At 61.2% G+C, this 16,727-nt stretch overlaps 1 protein-coding gene across 2 annotated transcripts; it reads right to left on the minus strand.

Annotated features, from left to right (window-relative positions):
• PDCD1 (programmed cell death 1) lies at positions 1,703-11,843 on the minus strand. Of its 2 annotated transcripts, none has more exons than XM_021074630.1 (5): positions 11,698-11,843; positions 4,440-4,799; positions 3,877-4,038; positions 3,051-3,085; positions 1,703-2,821 (listed from the first exon to the last, which is right to left on the minus strand). In XM_021074630.1, the coding sequence occupies exons 1-5, from the start codon at positions 11,771-11,773 to the stop codon at positions 2,591-2,593; spliced, it is 864 nt and encodes a 287-aa protein (XP_020930289.1). In that variant the 5' UTR covers positions 11,774-11,843; the 3' UTR covers positions 1,703-2,590.

Genomic DNA, 16,727 nt, shown 5'->3' on the forward strand with positions numbered 1-16,727 from the left:
ATGCTCGCCCGCGGCGGTGGAGCCTCTGAGCGACCGGTGGCTAGGCACTGCGATGGCCCTCATTCTCCTTTTGAGTCTGATCACACATCCTCCCCCTGTTCAGGGCTATGTGTGTATAGGCGTACACACAGTACAGGACGGAGCATGTGTGGACAGCCTGTCACCTTGGCTCACTCTTCCGTTGTGCCTCTGAGCTTAATCTCCCCAGTTTTTAGAGCTTTGTAACTATTTGCAAATATTTTCCCCCAGTTTGCTTGCGATGATTTTTTTTTTTTTTTTTGCTATGCCACTGGGTTTTCCCCAGTTTTCACAGTTGAATGTCCTCATCTTTGCTTCAGTGGCACCTCGGGTGAGCCAGTGTTGGGAGGGTGTCTCCACGGTTCCCTGTGTTGGCAGTCTTGGAACCACCTAAGTCTCCCTTCTCCCTGGATTCCCGCCTTTCCCTGTGCTACTGCCACTGTTTGAATTACAAAGAGTATTAAATCTGATAAAGCTGCTCTTCTTTCACTTTCTTTTCTTGGTTTTCCTGGCTCTTATTTGCCTGGTTTTTTTTTTTTTTTTTTTTTTTTTTTTTTTTTTTTTTTTTCCATATGAACGTTACAGTTGCAGAAATGTGGGCATTTATTGGGATCATGCTAGGCTTGTAAATGAAGAAGAACTGACGTGTCTCAGTGGTTCTCACCCTCCCCAGAACAACAGGCCACGCCTGTGCTCGGCTTTCCTTCCGCGGGCTTGTGCTTTTCTCATTACGTTACGCCCTGGCCATGCTATCTTTTCTGCTGCTGTCGTAGACGGAACATTCTCTATCACTTTTCCTTCTTATTGGTTATCGTCAGATGTTTGAAAGCCATTTATTTCTGGGTGTTAATTTTATAGCTGCTACTGGACTGGGCTTTCTTGTTGCTGTAGCACGTTTCCCACAGAACCTCCTGGGTTGTCCAGGCAAGCAAATCCTATGTCTGCCAGCTTCCCAGGCAGTGTTCCCTCTGGAGTAGGGGGGATCTGGTGATTCTGCCTTTGCCAGAGTCTCCAGGACAGTCTCTAGGGCGGCAGGCAGAGGGCGTGGGCTCAGAGTTCTGGGGAGCTGGTGGGGACAGCTGGGCTCCTGGCACCTGCTGGCTTGGATGAGGCTCTCTGGGAGGGGGGTGAATCTGGGGGAGTCTGCCATGGCAGTTAGGGACAAAGCCGAGGACCTCAAGTGCTGGTGCTGTATGTCCCCTAGGGGACTGAAGTTCATCCTCTTTGCATGTGGAAGGGACTGGGTTTCCCCACAGAGGCTACGCACCCCAGCAGCCTGGCACCCGTGCATTCACAGCCTGGGCAGCCCTCTTATTTCCCTGGCCTGGCCCCCAGCCTGGGATGGGGGACACACGGGACTGGAGCAGGACACACAGGCACAGCCGCTTGGGCGGGACATCCTGTGCCAGGCTGAGGGACGGGGGGCTGAGGGGCAGGGGGGGGGTCTAGTGGCACAGAACTTGGAAAGGGCTTCTGGGGGTGATGCCAAGGGCCCCTGAAGTCGGAGGGATTTCATGCCACAGGCTGTGGGTGTGAGGGGGGAGGACAGAGAAGACGGGCGTCAGAGGGTCTGGGAGAGGGGCCGGGTGGGCTCAGGGTCCTCCCTCTTCAGGCCAGTGACTGCAGCCTAGGGCGGGCCTTCCTCCCTGCTCCCCGGAACCCCACCACATGATTCAGGCCTTTCTTAGAGCTTTTGTCACTCTTTAATTACAATATAACAACAGGGAAGTTCGCAGACCCCTAGGTGGGACAGGTGCCCCTGAGTCCCACGTTGCCCCGGAAGACATGTGGCATGCAGGTGGGGGCAGGGGCAGGACCGCGGAGGGTGCACTGCGGAGGGGACTCCTGCACTGCCCCAGCACCCTGGAGGGAGCCTGGCTGAGGCCCCTTTAAGTAGCACCTTGAATGGGCATCAGGAGAAGTGTGGCCACATGGGGGACACATGGGAAGTCTGACTCCAATCCCGCCTCCTCTTCCAGGCTATATGATGGGCCTGGGCACACGAGAGGGTGGAGGGGAGTGCAGAGGTGGCCCCATGGCTGCCAGGACCTCTCTTCCAGGCCTGGGCATTAGCACGAGCCCCTCCTCCCTGAACCCCCGACCTTGTGCCTCTCTCCTCCCGCCCTGTTCCCCCCAGCTGTGGGCTGGGTCCAAGGCAGCCTCCCACCGGGACCCTGAGCCCCATGTCCAGGCACCAGTTCCCCGGGGAGACAGTGGGCACCATGGCAGCTCTCGGAGTCTGACAGCCACAAGCGGCCCCCACCTGCCTGCCCCCCGCCTGCCTGGAAGGAGGGCACGTGAAGGAGAGCAGCTCTGCCCAGCTCAGCCAGGACTGGGCCTGGCATCCTGGGTGAGCCCTTTCCCCCTTGCCCATAGGGACAGTGACACTCCTGCCCCCAAGTCCTGCAAGCGTTAAAAGGAGAGCCGTTCAGGGGGTGGTCAGCCTTGGACAGGGCTCGACCCCTGGGCGGCCCCACTGCTCCTCCCTCCCCCAGGGTGATCCTCAGGGAGTGTGTCCAACCCCGGCTCCCGGCGCAGGGTCCGCAGGCCTCGGGCCAGCCGAGGGAACTGGTCAGAGGGGCCAAGAGCAGTGTCCATCCTCCGTCCTCTGAGGCCAGGGCCCTTGCGGGCTGTCTGCTGAGGCCCTGCGGCCTGGGGAGCCCGGCCTCTCTGGGAAGACGATGGTGGCGTATTCGGTCTGTTCCGAGACACAGGCAGCGGAGGGCACCGGGGTCTTCTCTCGCCATTGGAAGTCCAGCTCCCCATAGTCCACAGTGAACACAAGCCCAGAAGAGGCGCCCTCCTTCTTGGGAGAGAGGAACATGTCATCTGCTTCCGCGTGGCTGACACGTGCGCACACGCAGGCTCAGGGAGGGTGGGCCCGGCCCCCCACCTGGAGGCAGAGCTGTGGGGTGAGGGGCGTGGCTGCTCTGAGACTGCCCCACTGGCCCCGCCGACAGGCAGAGTGGCCACGCCCACGGGCCCTGCCCGCCCCCCCCCAGCGAGATACCCGAAGATCCGAGGACACTCACCCGAGGCTGGTTCTCCCTCCGGTGGGCACGGTCACCTGTGGAGAAGCACACGTGTCAGGGAGACCCAGGGGCCCCTCAGCCGTGGGGATGGGGTCCTGGGGGTCTCTCCACCCGGCCCGGGTCCTAGGAAGGGCACCAGGACCCCCGCCCCCAGCGTGCCTCCTGAGGATCTGGCTTGTCTGGGTCTTGGCGGCAGGGGTCCGCCTGGCTTCCAGTCCTCTCATGCGGCGGAGCCCAATGTCCAGAGCCCAGCACCCAGCAGATGCAGTGCACACAGCAGGTGCATAATCAGTGAACCCCACCCAGGGCACATGGCAGAAAGACTTGAGGGGGGCACACGGGATTCACTGGAGCCATGACCCCCCCCCACCCCCCCTGCGACAGGGGCTGGGCTGCTGTGGGTTAAGAACTGGCGGTCAGTGTGGGCACCCCTCTCTGCTCAGGAAGGCTGGCAGGCCACCAGTGAGGACGAGTGCTGGGGCCGCCTGTGGTCAGGTTGCCTGTGTGTGTGTTGGGGGGTTGTCCGCAGCAGCTCCTAGGCGGTCAGGGCAGAGCAGGCCCCCCCCCAAGCCTGTGGTGGCTGTGGCTGTCGCCTCAGGTATCCAGTGGTTAGAACAGCCTGCGGTGTCCTGCAGCCTGAGGTGGCTCAGCCTGCAGGGCTGCCTTCCCCAGCCCCTCCCCCAGGGGGAGCAAGGCGCTGGGGAGTGTCGCTGAGGGGACCCCAGGCCCTGTGGGAGGGGATGGAGCAGGTAGGAATAGGGGAGGGAGGCTGTGGGCGGGGCCTGGGCTTCTGCCTGGCTGCAGCAGTGGGAACAGCAGGCATTACCTCGAGGGGCCCAGAGGAAGAAGGCGGCCAAGCTCCAGGCCAGCAGCAGCAGCAGCAGGAGCCCCAGCAGGACACTGGTGATGACCAGGACCTGGCCCTCTAAGTGGCCTTCGGGCCTGGGCGGGCAGCTGGGGTGCTCTGTGGGCAGCTCCAGGACTCTCTCTGCAGGGGCAAAGGGACAGAGACTCAGAGCTGGGGACCCCTGCCCTGGCCTCTCCAAGTCCTGCAGGACCAGTCTCTCCAGGCTGCACTGAGGCGGAGCTCCCTGGCACAAACTCATCCTGGGAGACACCTGCCGCCTGCTTCTCCCTCAAGGACACGTGGGTCTGGGGGTGCTTCCAGTCACGGAGGGCTGGGGCCATAGGTCACCGTGGTCCTGGGCATGGGATGGGGCCCTGGAATGGAGCCTGGCAACCCCCGACCCCACCCCTGTGGCCAAGGCTGCTCCTGCTGGTTGCCCAGACCCTGCCCTTGGGGACCCATCCCTGAACTCCCCTGACCTTGGGGGGCTCACCCCCTCCCTCAGGGACCCAGCCCTGCCCTTAGGTCTCCCACACCCACACCTGTCACTGTGAGCTTTGCCTGATGGCTCTCGTTGATCTGTGTCTTGGGGGGAAGGTAGATGGCCCCACAGAAGTAGGTGCCACTGTCATTGCGCCTGGTGGCCACCACACTCATGTGGAAGTCTCGTCCGTTGGGCAGCGGCGTGACATGGAAGCGTGGGTCCCGGCCTGGCTGGCTGCCTTCCTCGGAGAAGGCGGCCAGCTTGTCCGTCTGGTTGCTGGGGCTCAAGCGGTACCAGTTGAGGATGAAGTGCTTGGGCTCGCTGGGGAAGCTGCAGGTGAACGTGGCATTGGCCCCCTCGGGCACCGTGAGCTGGGCCGGGGAGAGGGTGAGGGGGCCCCTGGGCCTGCTGGGGGCATCTGAGAGGCCGAGAGAGAAGCAGTGAGCCGTGGGGAAGGAGCATGGGGACCACTCACCTGATCTGTGCTTCTCCTTGCACGGCCCCGGGACGGGGCTTTCAGGGCCGGTCCGCGGGCTGCTCTGCCGCCCAGGCTCTCATTGTAAGGACCTTCACCTTGTCCCACGCTGATCCCACTTGACCGTTCCCAGGCCTGACCCCTGTGCCCCAAGCCCCATCATCCTAGGTCCTGCCTGCTGTGTGCTGGTGGAAGGGGAGGGTGACCTGGAGGCTGGGCTGGGCTGGTGGGGGTGTTCCACGGAGACCCCCCAACCCCGGGGGCAGGCTCCATCTCAGAACAAGCTCAGAGCGGGACCCCCTGTGGGCATGCTGACTGGGCAGTGTGAGACCCTCCGTGTCTGCTGCCAAGACTCTGAGGACCGGGGCTCAGAGGCCAGCTGGGCCATCGCCCCTGATGGACAGAAACGGAGGCCCAATGAGCCTGGGCTCTGCCTGCAGGTCCCCGGATGAGGGTGCCCCACCACGTGCAGGGGCCTGCCTTGCTGACACACGCACTCAGGCTCACACACCCGCAAAAATCACACGCACTGAGTCCTGGCCGGGAGACAGCCAGGGGCACCCCCACGGGGGTCAGGCGGACGTGTTGGTTGGCAACGCTATGGGACCCACATGTGGGCGTGGGCCCCTGCGGCCTGCTCACAGCTGGAAGTTGAGCCGCTGCCCCTGATTTCCCTGTGGAGCCTGCGGTTCAGAGGGAGGAAGTTCAGGTCTGCGGCTGCCCCGTCTAGACCTGCCTCTGCAGCCAGCTCCCCTCAGCCCCTGCCCTGTGGCCCAAGCCTTGGTGGCGGTGGTGGGGGTTCCCCGGCCCCTGTGTGTGTGGGGGCAGCTCTTTGCGGAGCTGGCGAGGAGGGACATGTGAGGCCGAGGAGGCCTGGGGGCTGGCTTTTGTGGCGGGGTCCTCCCCTCCCAGCAAGGCCAATGCCCCAAGAAGCCCGTGTCTGCTCACTCTGCAAATGCCAGCAGCTTTTCTTATCTGAAACTGGGTCCCCAAACCACCCCGACCGGCCTGGCATACCGGGGCTTCGCTCAGCGGTTCTGGCGCCCATCTCCCTTGCGCATTATTCACAGGGCGCTCGTCTGGTTAGACAATGTGTTATGTGCCTAACGGACGAGGTGACGCACACATGGTGGGAGTCGTGCGGTGGCACTGGTGCACCAGCCCTGAGAACCCAGGCTCCCCCAGGCCAGCCCTGCCACCACCCATCACCAGGGGACTGGAGGCCAAGGACACCCCAGATGCCCCAGGAACCCCCAGTCTGGTGGGGCCCCCCAGACAGCCTCCCACCCCTCCCACGCTCACGCCACCACCAGGTCCCACCTGCCAAGGCCTCAAGTGGGCCCCCTCGACCCAGGAGCTCCTGAAGCCATGAGGTACACAGAGCCCCCTTCATAGGCATTTGCTGAAGGGCCCTGGAGCCCTGTCCTCGCCCTGTGTTGAGGGGGGGACCCTGCTCGTCTTCAGTTCAGACCCTCATCAGCCCCTTGCCCCGCCCCCACCTGGATCTGTGACCATCTGAGTCTCTCGTTGGGATCTCTGGCCCGGCCCCTCTGCTGAGGTCTCGACATGGCTTCCCTGGCCCGGGGACTCAGGTTCCTTCTGGTGGCCCTCGAGTCCCTGCTCCCCCTGGTCCCCATGGTCCTGACTGCCCCTCAGACCCCTGACCCCGCACAGTCCTATCCCCCTGGGTGCCACATTGTGGTTGGGGCAGGGGCTGGATGCAGCTTCCATGGGGCCAGCCTGAGACCCAGGTCAAGGGTAATGTCTGTGGGGCAGTGTGGGATTTGGCCATTCTGGAGCCAGCTCTGACCAGGGAGCACCGCCCCCTAAAGCCAAAGGGTACCTGGCTCTCAGGCGGCAGGGCCACCAGGGTGACCTCACAGGTGCTCAGAGGATCCACAGATGGAGAAAGATGGGCTCCCCGGAAGGAGAGTCCAGAAGCATCTTGGGGAGACAGAGCAAGGGAGCAAAGGGCGGGGGGACCCCCAGGGCGGATGATGCCAGGTGGGCCCCAGGCTCTGCCTCCTGGGAGCAGGTGGGACAGCCAGATGGACCTGGGGTCCTGCAATTCATGGGACGCAGCCATGGTTCACGAGGTGTGCTGACGCAGCCTCATCCCAGGTCCGGGGCTGGGTTCTCACTTTCTCTCTGAATCTTTTCTTTCTTTTTTTTTTTTTTTTTGTCTTTTTGCCATTTCTTGGGCTGCTCCCGCGGCATGTGGAGGTTCCCAGGCTAGGGGTCTAATCAGAGCTCTAGCTGCCAGCCTACGCCAGAGCCACAGCAACGCAGGATCCGAGCCATGTCTGCGACCTACACCACAGCTCACGGCAACGCCGGATCGTTAACCCACTGAGCAAGGGCAGGGATTGAACCCGCAACCTCATGGTTCCTAGTCGGATTCATTAACCACTGTGCCACGATGGGAACTCCCTGAATCTTTTCTTATATTGTTTGTGTCATTGACATTTTAAATGTAGTCTATTTACCTAATGGTGGAAGGTCCCCAGCCCTTCCACCCTTAAATGTAGTCTATTTACCTAATGGGGGTCCCCAGCCCTTTTTCCTGTTTGGGGAGTGGGTTGAGGAGATAGTTGCTTGCACGGTGGGGTCAGAGGGAGAGGCCCTGGGGACTGACCTTGGTGGCACCAACCTGGCTCCCATGGGGCACAGTGCATAACTTCCACCTAACCCTGATTTAGACAAGACCCAGCAATGATGCCGAAAGCGCTGCCCAGGGGACTGCTGGGTTCCGCATTTGCCCCAAAGAGAAAAGAACACCTCTCCTCTCTGCCATGGACCTAGAGGGAACGACCCTGTTGTGGGGCCCCCAACAGGTGCCCCAAATGGCCAACACATCTGCGACCTCCCAGGAACCAGCGTCAGACATGCCCTGGGGGGAGGTGCTCGCACATCTGACTTGGATCCTTCAGGAACATCAGCGCCAGCAACAAACACAAAAATGGACAAGTGGGACCGCGTGAAACTGGAAAAGCTCCTGCACAGCAAAGGTCACCATCAAAGCGTGAAAAGGCAGCCCAGTGAGTGGGAGAAAAAATTTGCAAATCATGTGTCTAATAGGGGTTAATATCCAAGGTGTATACAAAACTCTTACAACTTAATGGAAAAAAGCCAAACAATCCGATTAAAATGGGCAGAGGACACGAAGAGACGTTTTTCCAAAGAGGATGTAGATGTCAGCAGCCACATGAAAAGATGCCTAGCACGACTCATCATCAGGGAAATGCAAATCAGAACCACAGTATCACCTCACACCTGTCAGAAAGGCTGTGGCCAAAAAGACTAGCGAGAGCAGTGGTGGAGCGGGTGTGGAGGAACGGGAACCCACTGGCACTGTTGGTGGGAATTTAAATTGGTGCAGCCGTTATGACTATGGAGAAGAGAATGAGGATTCCTTAAAAAACGAAAAAATAGAACTACCTTATGATCTAGCAATTGCCCTTTTTGGTATTTATCTGAAAAAAATGAAAGCACCAATTTAAAAGATAGATACACCCTAATGGTCATAGCAGGAGTATTTACAGTTGCCAAGATATGGAAAAAACCTAAGTGTCCATTGACAGATGAATGGATAAAGAAGGTGGGTACATATACACAATGCAATACTACTCGGCTCTAACAAAGAATGAAATCTTGCCATTGGTGACAACGTGGACGGACCTAGACATGTGCATACCGAATCCAAGAAAGACAATGCTATACAATTTCACTTATGTGTGGAATCTAAAAAACCAAAAACCAAAACAGAACAAAACAAAAACGGAGCTCCCATATAGAGAACAGACTGGGGTGGAGGAAATGAGTGAACGTTGTCAAAAGGAGAAAATTTCCAGGTTTAAAATGAGTAAGACCTGGGGATGCCATGCATCGCCTGGTGACAGTAGTTAAAACTGTCTGAATATTTGAAAGTAGCCAAGAGAGTGGATCTTGAAAGTTCTCATTACAAGAAAAAAACTGGAGTTTCCATTGTGGCTCAGCGTGTTAAGAACCCAACACAGTGTCCGTGAGGATGTGGGTTCAATCCCTGGCCTCGCTCAGTGGAGTAAGGATCCGGTGTTGCCGTGAGCTGTGGAGTAGGTCACAGACAAGGCTCTGATCCGGTGTTGCTGAGGCTGTGGCTGTGGCCGTGGCTGTGGCCGGCCGCTGTAGCTCTGATTGGACCCCTAGCCTGGGAACCTCCATATGCTGCGGGTGCGGCCCTAAAAAGGAAAAAGAGAAAAAGTTGTGTAACTGGAAATGGTGATGACATTTGCTGGACTGTGGTGATCACGTTGGAATAGATACAAAGTTACTACCTTGTATACCTCAAACTAATACAATGTGTCATTTATAGCTCAAAAAAGTCCTATTTCTAAAGCTTTCCATATCTAAAATTAAACTGAAATTTGATTAAAAACAAAAGAATGCCAGGGCCAACAAATCCAGAGAAAGGAGGGCTGCCTGAGGCGGGGAGGCCGGGCACAGCGCAGCCGGATACTGCAAGCGGTCCCTGACTTGGCTCCACCTGGAGTGTCCAGCCAACGCCTGGCTGGGACACCGGGTGTCTGGACCACAGGGCTTCCTTAGAGCCACCATTCCGGGCAAGGAAGACAGTCTGTGATGCGTGCTCAAGGGGCCACCCCCAATCCTAGCACTGTGCACAGTGCCGTGGCAGCCCCAGGCCCCCCCAATTCCTGAGTTCAGCAGCGCCCCGGAAGGTGACCATACTTAGAAACGGGGTCTTTGTGGACGCCTGAGTTGAGATGAGGTCCTTCAGGTGGCCCCCCACTCGGGTGACCGTGTCCTTATGAGAAGGGGACATGTGGACAGACCCGCACCCGGGAGAACGCCGTGTGACATGGAGGGAGCAGAGGCTGGCGATGTGTCCACAGGCGGGAACACGAGCATCATCACCGCTGCCTGGTGCTGGGAGGGGCCGGGAGCAGCGTCCCCCTCGCGGCCTTGGGAGATGCGACATCGAGGTCCACCTTCCAGCCTCAGGACTGCGGAGAATTCAATGACCCAAACTGCTTGGAGAGGTCAAGGGACCTGTGAACCTACCAGAGGTCACAAAGCTCACTAGGGCAGATGTCCCTAGAGACTCCAGGCCGTCTGCTTCACGCCTCGTTCACCAGGACAAGGCTGGGCTCGCTGCTCACCAAGTGCAGAAACCCACGCGGGCGTGCAGAGGGGCCACGGAGGGAATGACCCAGATCAAACACAGAGTAACCAGGGAGGCGGTGGACTCGGAGGCCCCAGCAGCTAGAGGGCTCTGCGCTAAGACGGGGAAACTGAGGCCCGCCAAGCTTGGAAGTCCCTCCCGAGCCCCACGCTGGGGCATCTGAAACTGAGTCATTAGAGTCAGCGCCCCTGGTCCCCTTCCCAACCTCGGGGTGAGGGGGTCCTCACGCCACAGCCCAGTGCCTCGCTTCCTCCCCCGGACGACACACTCCACGTCCCCGCACCCACGCTGCGCCTTGGTCCCCAAGGCTCTTGGCCACAGGGAACCTTCTGGCCACAGGCGCCTGGACTGCTGACCCAGCCCCGAGTGTCCTCGTCCATCCTGAGAGCAGCCTGCAGGGCTTTTTTTAGAGTATAGTTGACTGAGTCGTGTCGACGGTTGCTGTACCGCAGAGCAACCCGTCACACATACACTCTTGGTCACACTGCCTTCCATCCTGTCTATCCCGGGAGACGACAGGGCCCCCTGTGCTGTACGGCAGGCCTCAGTCTTAGCTGCTCTAAGTGTCATAGTTCGCAGCTACTAACCCCAAGCTCTCCGTCCGTCCCACTCCCTCCCCCGCAGGCCTTCTGGAGAGTGAGGGCGCTCCCGCCTGGGCTGACCAGGCCCGGGACGGGCAGAGGCGTCCGGGGCCTCTGGGCGCAGGACCCCGGGATGCGCGGCCCTCCCAGGCCAGCACAGGGAGGTCCAGAGGAAGGGCCCTGGGTCTGCCCCCCCCCCATTGTTCCCATCCTGGTTGTATCAGGTGAGGTGGCCGCAGGTGAGGACAGCCAAGAGGGGCACATCTCCCTGCCCACCAGGCTTTGACCGCCGGCCACAGGGCCCTCCTGGTGGACAGCCGGTTGGGGGCTTGGGCCAGGGCCCCTCACAGAGGCCGCCATGGATGCTCCCAGTCCTGCTGTCACTGCGCCCAAGGGGCTGGTCCAGAGCCCCACGTGGGGCCTGCCGCAGGCGGTCTTTACTGGAAATGTGGCTCAGTGGGTTAAGGACCAATGCTGTCTCTGTGAGGACATGGGTTCAATCCCTGGTTAAGGATCTGGCATTGCCGCAAGCCGTGGTGTAGGTCACAAACGTGACTTGTCTGCGTGGCTGTGGCTGTGGCTGTGGTCTAGGCCAGCAGCTGAAGCTCCAATTTGACCCTTGCCTAGAAATTTCCATAAGCCGCAGATGCAGTGTTAAAAAAAAGAAAGAAGAAGAAGAAAAAAGAGAAATGTCTCGCTTTGGACACTGGCGGAAACAGCCTCTGGGTCCTCAGCCTGTGCTGCACCGACCAGTCCTGAGGGAGGCTGCACCCATCCCAGGAAAACACAAGTGGGGCTGAGGTCTGGGGCCGGCAGCCCAGCCCTGTCATCCCACAGAGAGGGGCCCAGACTCGCTCTGTCCCTCGGCACTCTGGGAAGGGCCAGGAAGGGACTCGTAGTCAAGTGAGGTGGGCAAGTGAGGAGCCGGAGCCTAGAGAGGACATTCACCTGCCTGAAGCCACACAGCACACTGCGGGGGGCAGAGCTGGGCCTTGGGGGCCTGGGTCCTACCTGTGGGACACTGAAAATGGGAGGTCCTTCCCCAGCCCGGACCCCGTGCCACCCAGCCTGACCCACGTACCTAGGAGCCATCCTGGCCACCAGCGCAGCTGCAGCACGACCCAGACAACTGGCCACAGTGCCCGCGGGGTCCCCATGCCCGGAGCGCCAGCCCGCCCGGCATGCCGCTGCCTCCTCCACTGTGCACAGTGCAGGTGGAAAGGAAACTCTCCCGGGTCAGATGGGAGGGCCACGCCCCAAGCCACCCCCCTCCATGTGGGCGGGGAGCTGGGGGGGGAGGGAGAGCTAGAAATACTCTGCACAGAGACAGAGACAGGAGAGAGAGTCAGAGACAGGCAGACTCCAGGAGATGGTGTCGGCTGCCCCTCCCCCACTGGCTCTTTATTTGTGGTGGCCCCCTCCCAGGCTGGGGTCGGCTGGGAGGGGTGGCAGGGGTGTCTCTCCTCCCGTCCCCCAGCCATCTCCCTGCCTCCTTTGCACTCATGTCCCTGAGGCCACGCTGCTGGGAGAGGGGCAAGTGCCTGGCCTGGCCTCTGCTGCCCCCCGCCCGCCCCCGTGGTGTCCCCAGCACGCAGGGGTCAGTGGTAAGCACTGCCGCTTACAGTGGGGCAGCAGGGGTCTGAGCCCCAAGGCCTGGCTTCGGGGTGTTTCCTCTGGGCCACCTGAGACTCTTCCCCTCTTGTCCTAGCTGGGCACTGGGCGCCTCCTGCCTCCACGGAGTCCTCATTTGCCCTGGCCCTGCTGGCCCCCTGCTGAAGGACCTCGGTGCCTTTGGGGGCTTCTGGGGTCATAGCTCAGGAGGCCCCAGGCTGGGGGCGGCCGCGTTTCCAGGCCTTTCCACTGTCAGCTGCTTCCTGACCCCCTCCAGGGCTGGCCTCGGCCTGTAGTGGGTGGAGCGGCCTTGCCTCCCAGGCCTGATTCTCCTCTGGCGGCGGCTGGAGTCTGGGCGGGGGGGGGGGGGGGGGCTGGCCTGCCGCGTGGCCCGGCCATCTGGGACCCATGGCGTGAATCACCACGTTTTGCTCTAAGCAGTTTGTTACATGAATGGAAAACAGGAAAAATGAAACTGCTGATATTAGTGGTGTGATGCGTAGGTCTCAGCAGCTAAGATGACAGAGACAGAAACCGCCTGACAGCTGGCGCTGCAGCCCCGGCTCTGAGACACTCGGGGTTCGCTGTGAAGGCAAAACATTAAAGAAAACTGAAACGGTGGAAAAAGAGCATCAAAGATGATGCCTGCAGGCGAGGTGGCGAGGAGGCGGCTTCAGCTTGAGAGCAAAGGGCCGCTCCCAGAGCCGCAGCCTCGCGGGTGTGGCGTGGAGGCGGGGGTCCTGCCCGCCAGGTGGGCTCCGGGAGCCGGGGGCCAAGGGGCCCTGGGGTTCAAGAGGCTGGTCTGGGAGAGTGTGGCCCGAGGCTGGACCAAGTGACCCTTCTGGAAGACGGTGTCTCCTGCAAACCCACAGTGGCCTCCTGGGGGGTGGGGGCTGATGCCCCGGAGGTGAGTCAGGTTGCTTAAGGGCTGCAGGTGCCCAGCCCTAGACCTACTGCTGACCCCGACCCCCTCGGGGCACACGGGCGCTCACATGGGGGCCCTGAGGCTCTGCCCGGGCTCTGGTGGGGAACGGCTGTTGGCCCCCCCGGGGGCCTCCTCACCAGCCTCGCCCTGATTCTTTCTGCAAGAGCTCAGCCAGGTCCACAGAGGCGACAGGGCACCCTTCTGCCCCCCACCTCCTCCATCCCCCGCTTCTCCCCTCACTTCCTCTCTCCCCTCCCTCCCTCCTCCCTCCTGATTTTCCCTCCCTCCCACAACGCCCTTGGGCTGGGGTTCCAGGCTCAGGAGGCTGAAGGGGGCTTGGCCCTGGGCAGGTTGGGGTCGGCACAGGGGACCTGGGGGCGATGGAGGGCAGAGAGACTGTGAGGCAGGGGAGGGGAACCCAGGGCCTGGAGGTGCCTGGAACCCACCCTGGGATGGGCAGAACCAGCTCAGAGCTGGGGGAGGGGCTCAGACAAGTGACGGAAGGGGCGGAGTCCCAGGGCCTCTGGGTGCTGTCTGCTCAGGGCAGGTCCCCACTGCCCAGCGGCGCTCTGTCCCCCAAACGCTCCTCTCACCCAAACACACACTGTCCCACCACACACAGTGTCCCCACCACACACCCAGTGTCCCCCTCACATGCACTGTCCCCCATCCTTCACTGGGGGCAGAACAGGCTCCCTGGTTGCGGCGGGGGCTGGAAGGTCAGGGCTCCATCTGTCTTCTTCCCGCGTCCCTTGCTGGCTGGCCAGTCCCCTCTGCCCTGCGTCCTGGCTTCACCCCTTCAGATTTGGGAGATTCCAGCTGGGGTCACAGCCAGGGCTGTCCTTCCCGCACCCTACCCCGTATGACCCTCTCATTTGACCAGGTGCTGGGCCAGGGTCTCAGAGCCAACACAGGACCCCCGTTCCTGGGGTCTCCAGGGAGGAGGGATGCGTTTCCCGCAGGCGTGAGGACAGCGGTGCCCTGTGCCTGGGCCCAGCGTCTCTCAGAGAATGTTTTTCACAGCTGCTGTCGGAGAGTCCTCCCCGGACGCTGACATGGGTGGGAGGCTGGCTTTAGCTCACTCACACGTGTGCTTAGTGCTGTACAGTGTGGCCGCGTGCGGCCCCTGTGTCCTGCAGGCTGGGATGGCGCGAGGTCAGTCACCATGGGACCTCCCACACGATGCCTCTTGGAACCACGGCCTATCCCTCTGGTTCTCACACGCACTCACCGGCCATCCTCCGTCACACACTTTTGTCTCCACAAAGTGCACAGGGGGGTGGCAGGCAGTGGCCTGTGGCCGGCTCTCAGCCCCATCCCAGGGACATGCCCGAGGGCTTGGTGGCGAGTAAGCACACTTGGGCACTTCTGCGCTGAGTCCCCCTTGCCCCCCTCCCTGGGCCCAGCCAGTTCGCGTGGTTCTAATGGGCGGGGCCCATGCTTGGGTTCGAGGGAGCATCCCCTGTCCTGGCGCCCTGGCTGTGCTCTGGGGCTGGCACTCCTCCCCCGCCCCCCACTCCCACCCCCTACCCCCCCACCCCCCACGCCCCCATCTGGCTGCCTTCCTTCTGTCCGCTTCCTGCCGCCCCAGCGGAACAAAGCCCAGGGGCCCAGGGGCTGTGGTGAAGGAAGCAGGCGGCCAGAGGTTCTGGGCCAGGCGGCCGACACCTCCCTGCAGCGGGCCTGGCTCTCGCGGGTCCCCACCCCCCTGGCTGGGGAGAGGGGCTCTAGAGTTCCCTAGGTGGCCCCAGGTGACAGGCACACAGCACAGGGGATCTGAGGACAGAGGGTCCACGAGCTCTCCCGAGGCAACCGCCAGAGTCAGAGGGCATTTCCGTTCGCGGGACAACAGGAAGCAGCAGGACCATCCCGAAACCGCCTCGGAGGGGCTGCGGGTGTCAGCAGACTCCAGACCAGGACTGAGGGTGACGCCCCACAGCCTCGGAGGGGCAGGGTCACAGCTCCTCTGAGGTTGGAACAGGGAACGGTTAATAGTGCTTGCAAATAAAACCCGTCTGCTCTGTCCTGTTTTTGAAGCATTTCCCAGAAGTTAAAGGGCGCCCAATGTGTCTGCCCGACTGGAGAACCGAGTGCAAAAAATGGACAGAATATTTTCACCAAACACCAGAATAAAGGTAGTTGGATTGCCTGTTAAGTTGGGGGCCCAGGGGATTTCTTACCCCTCGTGTCTAAACTTTCTAGAAAGTTGTTAGTTGTTTATGCAAATTTGTATTTTAAATCACCAAACGGGTGTGTTTGTGTATATGCGTTTGTGCATAGCCATGTATGTGTGTTCCTGTGCAGGCATGTGTATGGTGTGTGTTTACAGGTGTGTGGTCATGCATGTGTACATGCTTATGTGTGTAGGTGTGTGTTTTGTGCGTGTTTATGGATCCCTGCTCACGTGTGTGCACGTGCTCACACGTGTGTTGGTGTGTGTGTGCAGGTGCGTGTTTATGGGTCCCTGCTCATGTGTGTGTGCTCATACGTGTGTTGGTATGTGTGTGTGTCTTCTCTGTGAGTGCGTGTGTATGAACTCTCCCTGACCCCTCCAGGGGCATCGTGCAGGCTCCTGGCTGCCCTGTCACCTGGGCAGCTGAGCTGCTGTCTGAGGGGCTCTGGAGCCAGGCTGACCCTCCGCCGCCTGGCTGCTCATCCTCGCCTTGGGGGGCTGGGGCCCCCTGCAGAAGAGCGCCTGCCCCCGCCTGCAGCCCTTGTCCTCCCTCATTGTCATCGCTCCCTCTGGAGCCTTGGTGGCCGCTGGGCTGCATGCTGGAGCTCGGATGGTGGGACGAGCCTTTGGGCCAGAGGCGGTGGGACAGGGACCGCTGCCTCAACTGCCGCCAGGATCCCCTCCCACCTGCCTTGCCCAGACACACACAACTGCATGCGGGGCCCAGCCCGGTGGGCCACAGGGCCTGGGGTCCAGGGAGGAGGCCCGCGCTCCCGGAGCTGCACCCCCTCTGCTGAGCTTTCGGGGGCAGCAGGGAGCCGAGCACGTGCGGAGATCAGGGTTCCTGCCCAATTCGCTCTTCCTGTCTGTGTCAACCACCTGCCCTGCGCCTGGACACGCAAGCGGGGTCCTGCTGACCAGGCAGAGCCATCCCGTCAGCTAGCTGGCTTCGGGCTGGAGCCTGCGACTCCTGACCCCCACCGGCTGCCTCTTGACTGGGCCGTCCTGCCCCTGGCCCAAAGCGGGCAGTTCTCTGGTCCAGTGTCCCCGGGGCTTCGGGGGAAACTGCCCAGCCAAGAGGGGGACAGACGCTCCTGCAGGGCCAGTCCTCGCAGCCCCCCTGGGGCCCCCAGCAGTGAGGGCTCCCCCTGCCCGCCAGCCACCTTTGCCAGAAGCCCAGCTCAGAAACTTGAGAGCCTGGGAGGTGGCCGCGAGTGAGGGGGCTGCAGAGGGGAGTCCCTGGGAGAGGGCCCCCCCACGGCTCCTCAGGTGGGCGATCAGCCTGGCTTCCCGACCTCCCCATCCCCGTCCTGGCCTGTCTGTGCCTCTGGGAGGCTGGTCAGAGGGCAGAGGGAGGAAGGGGTTGCCACAAGCCTTGTCCTTAGAGGCGCCAGCATCCCTG

The sequence above is a fragment of the Sus scrofa genome, chromosome 15, assembly GCF_000003025.6.
Source record: "Sus scrofa isolate TJ Tabasco breed Duroc chromosome 15, Sscrofa11.1, whole genome shotgun sequence".
NCBI classification, from domain to species: domain Eukaryota; kingdom Metazoa; phylum Chordata; class Mammalia; order Artiodactyla; family Suidae; genus Sus; species Sus scrofa.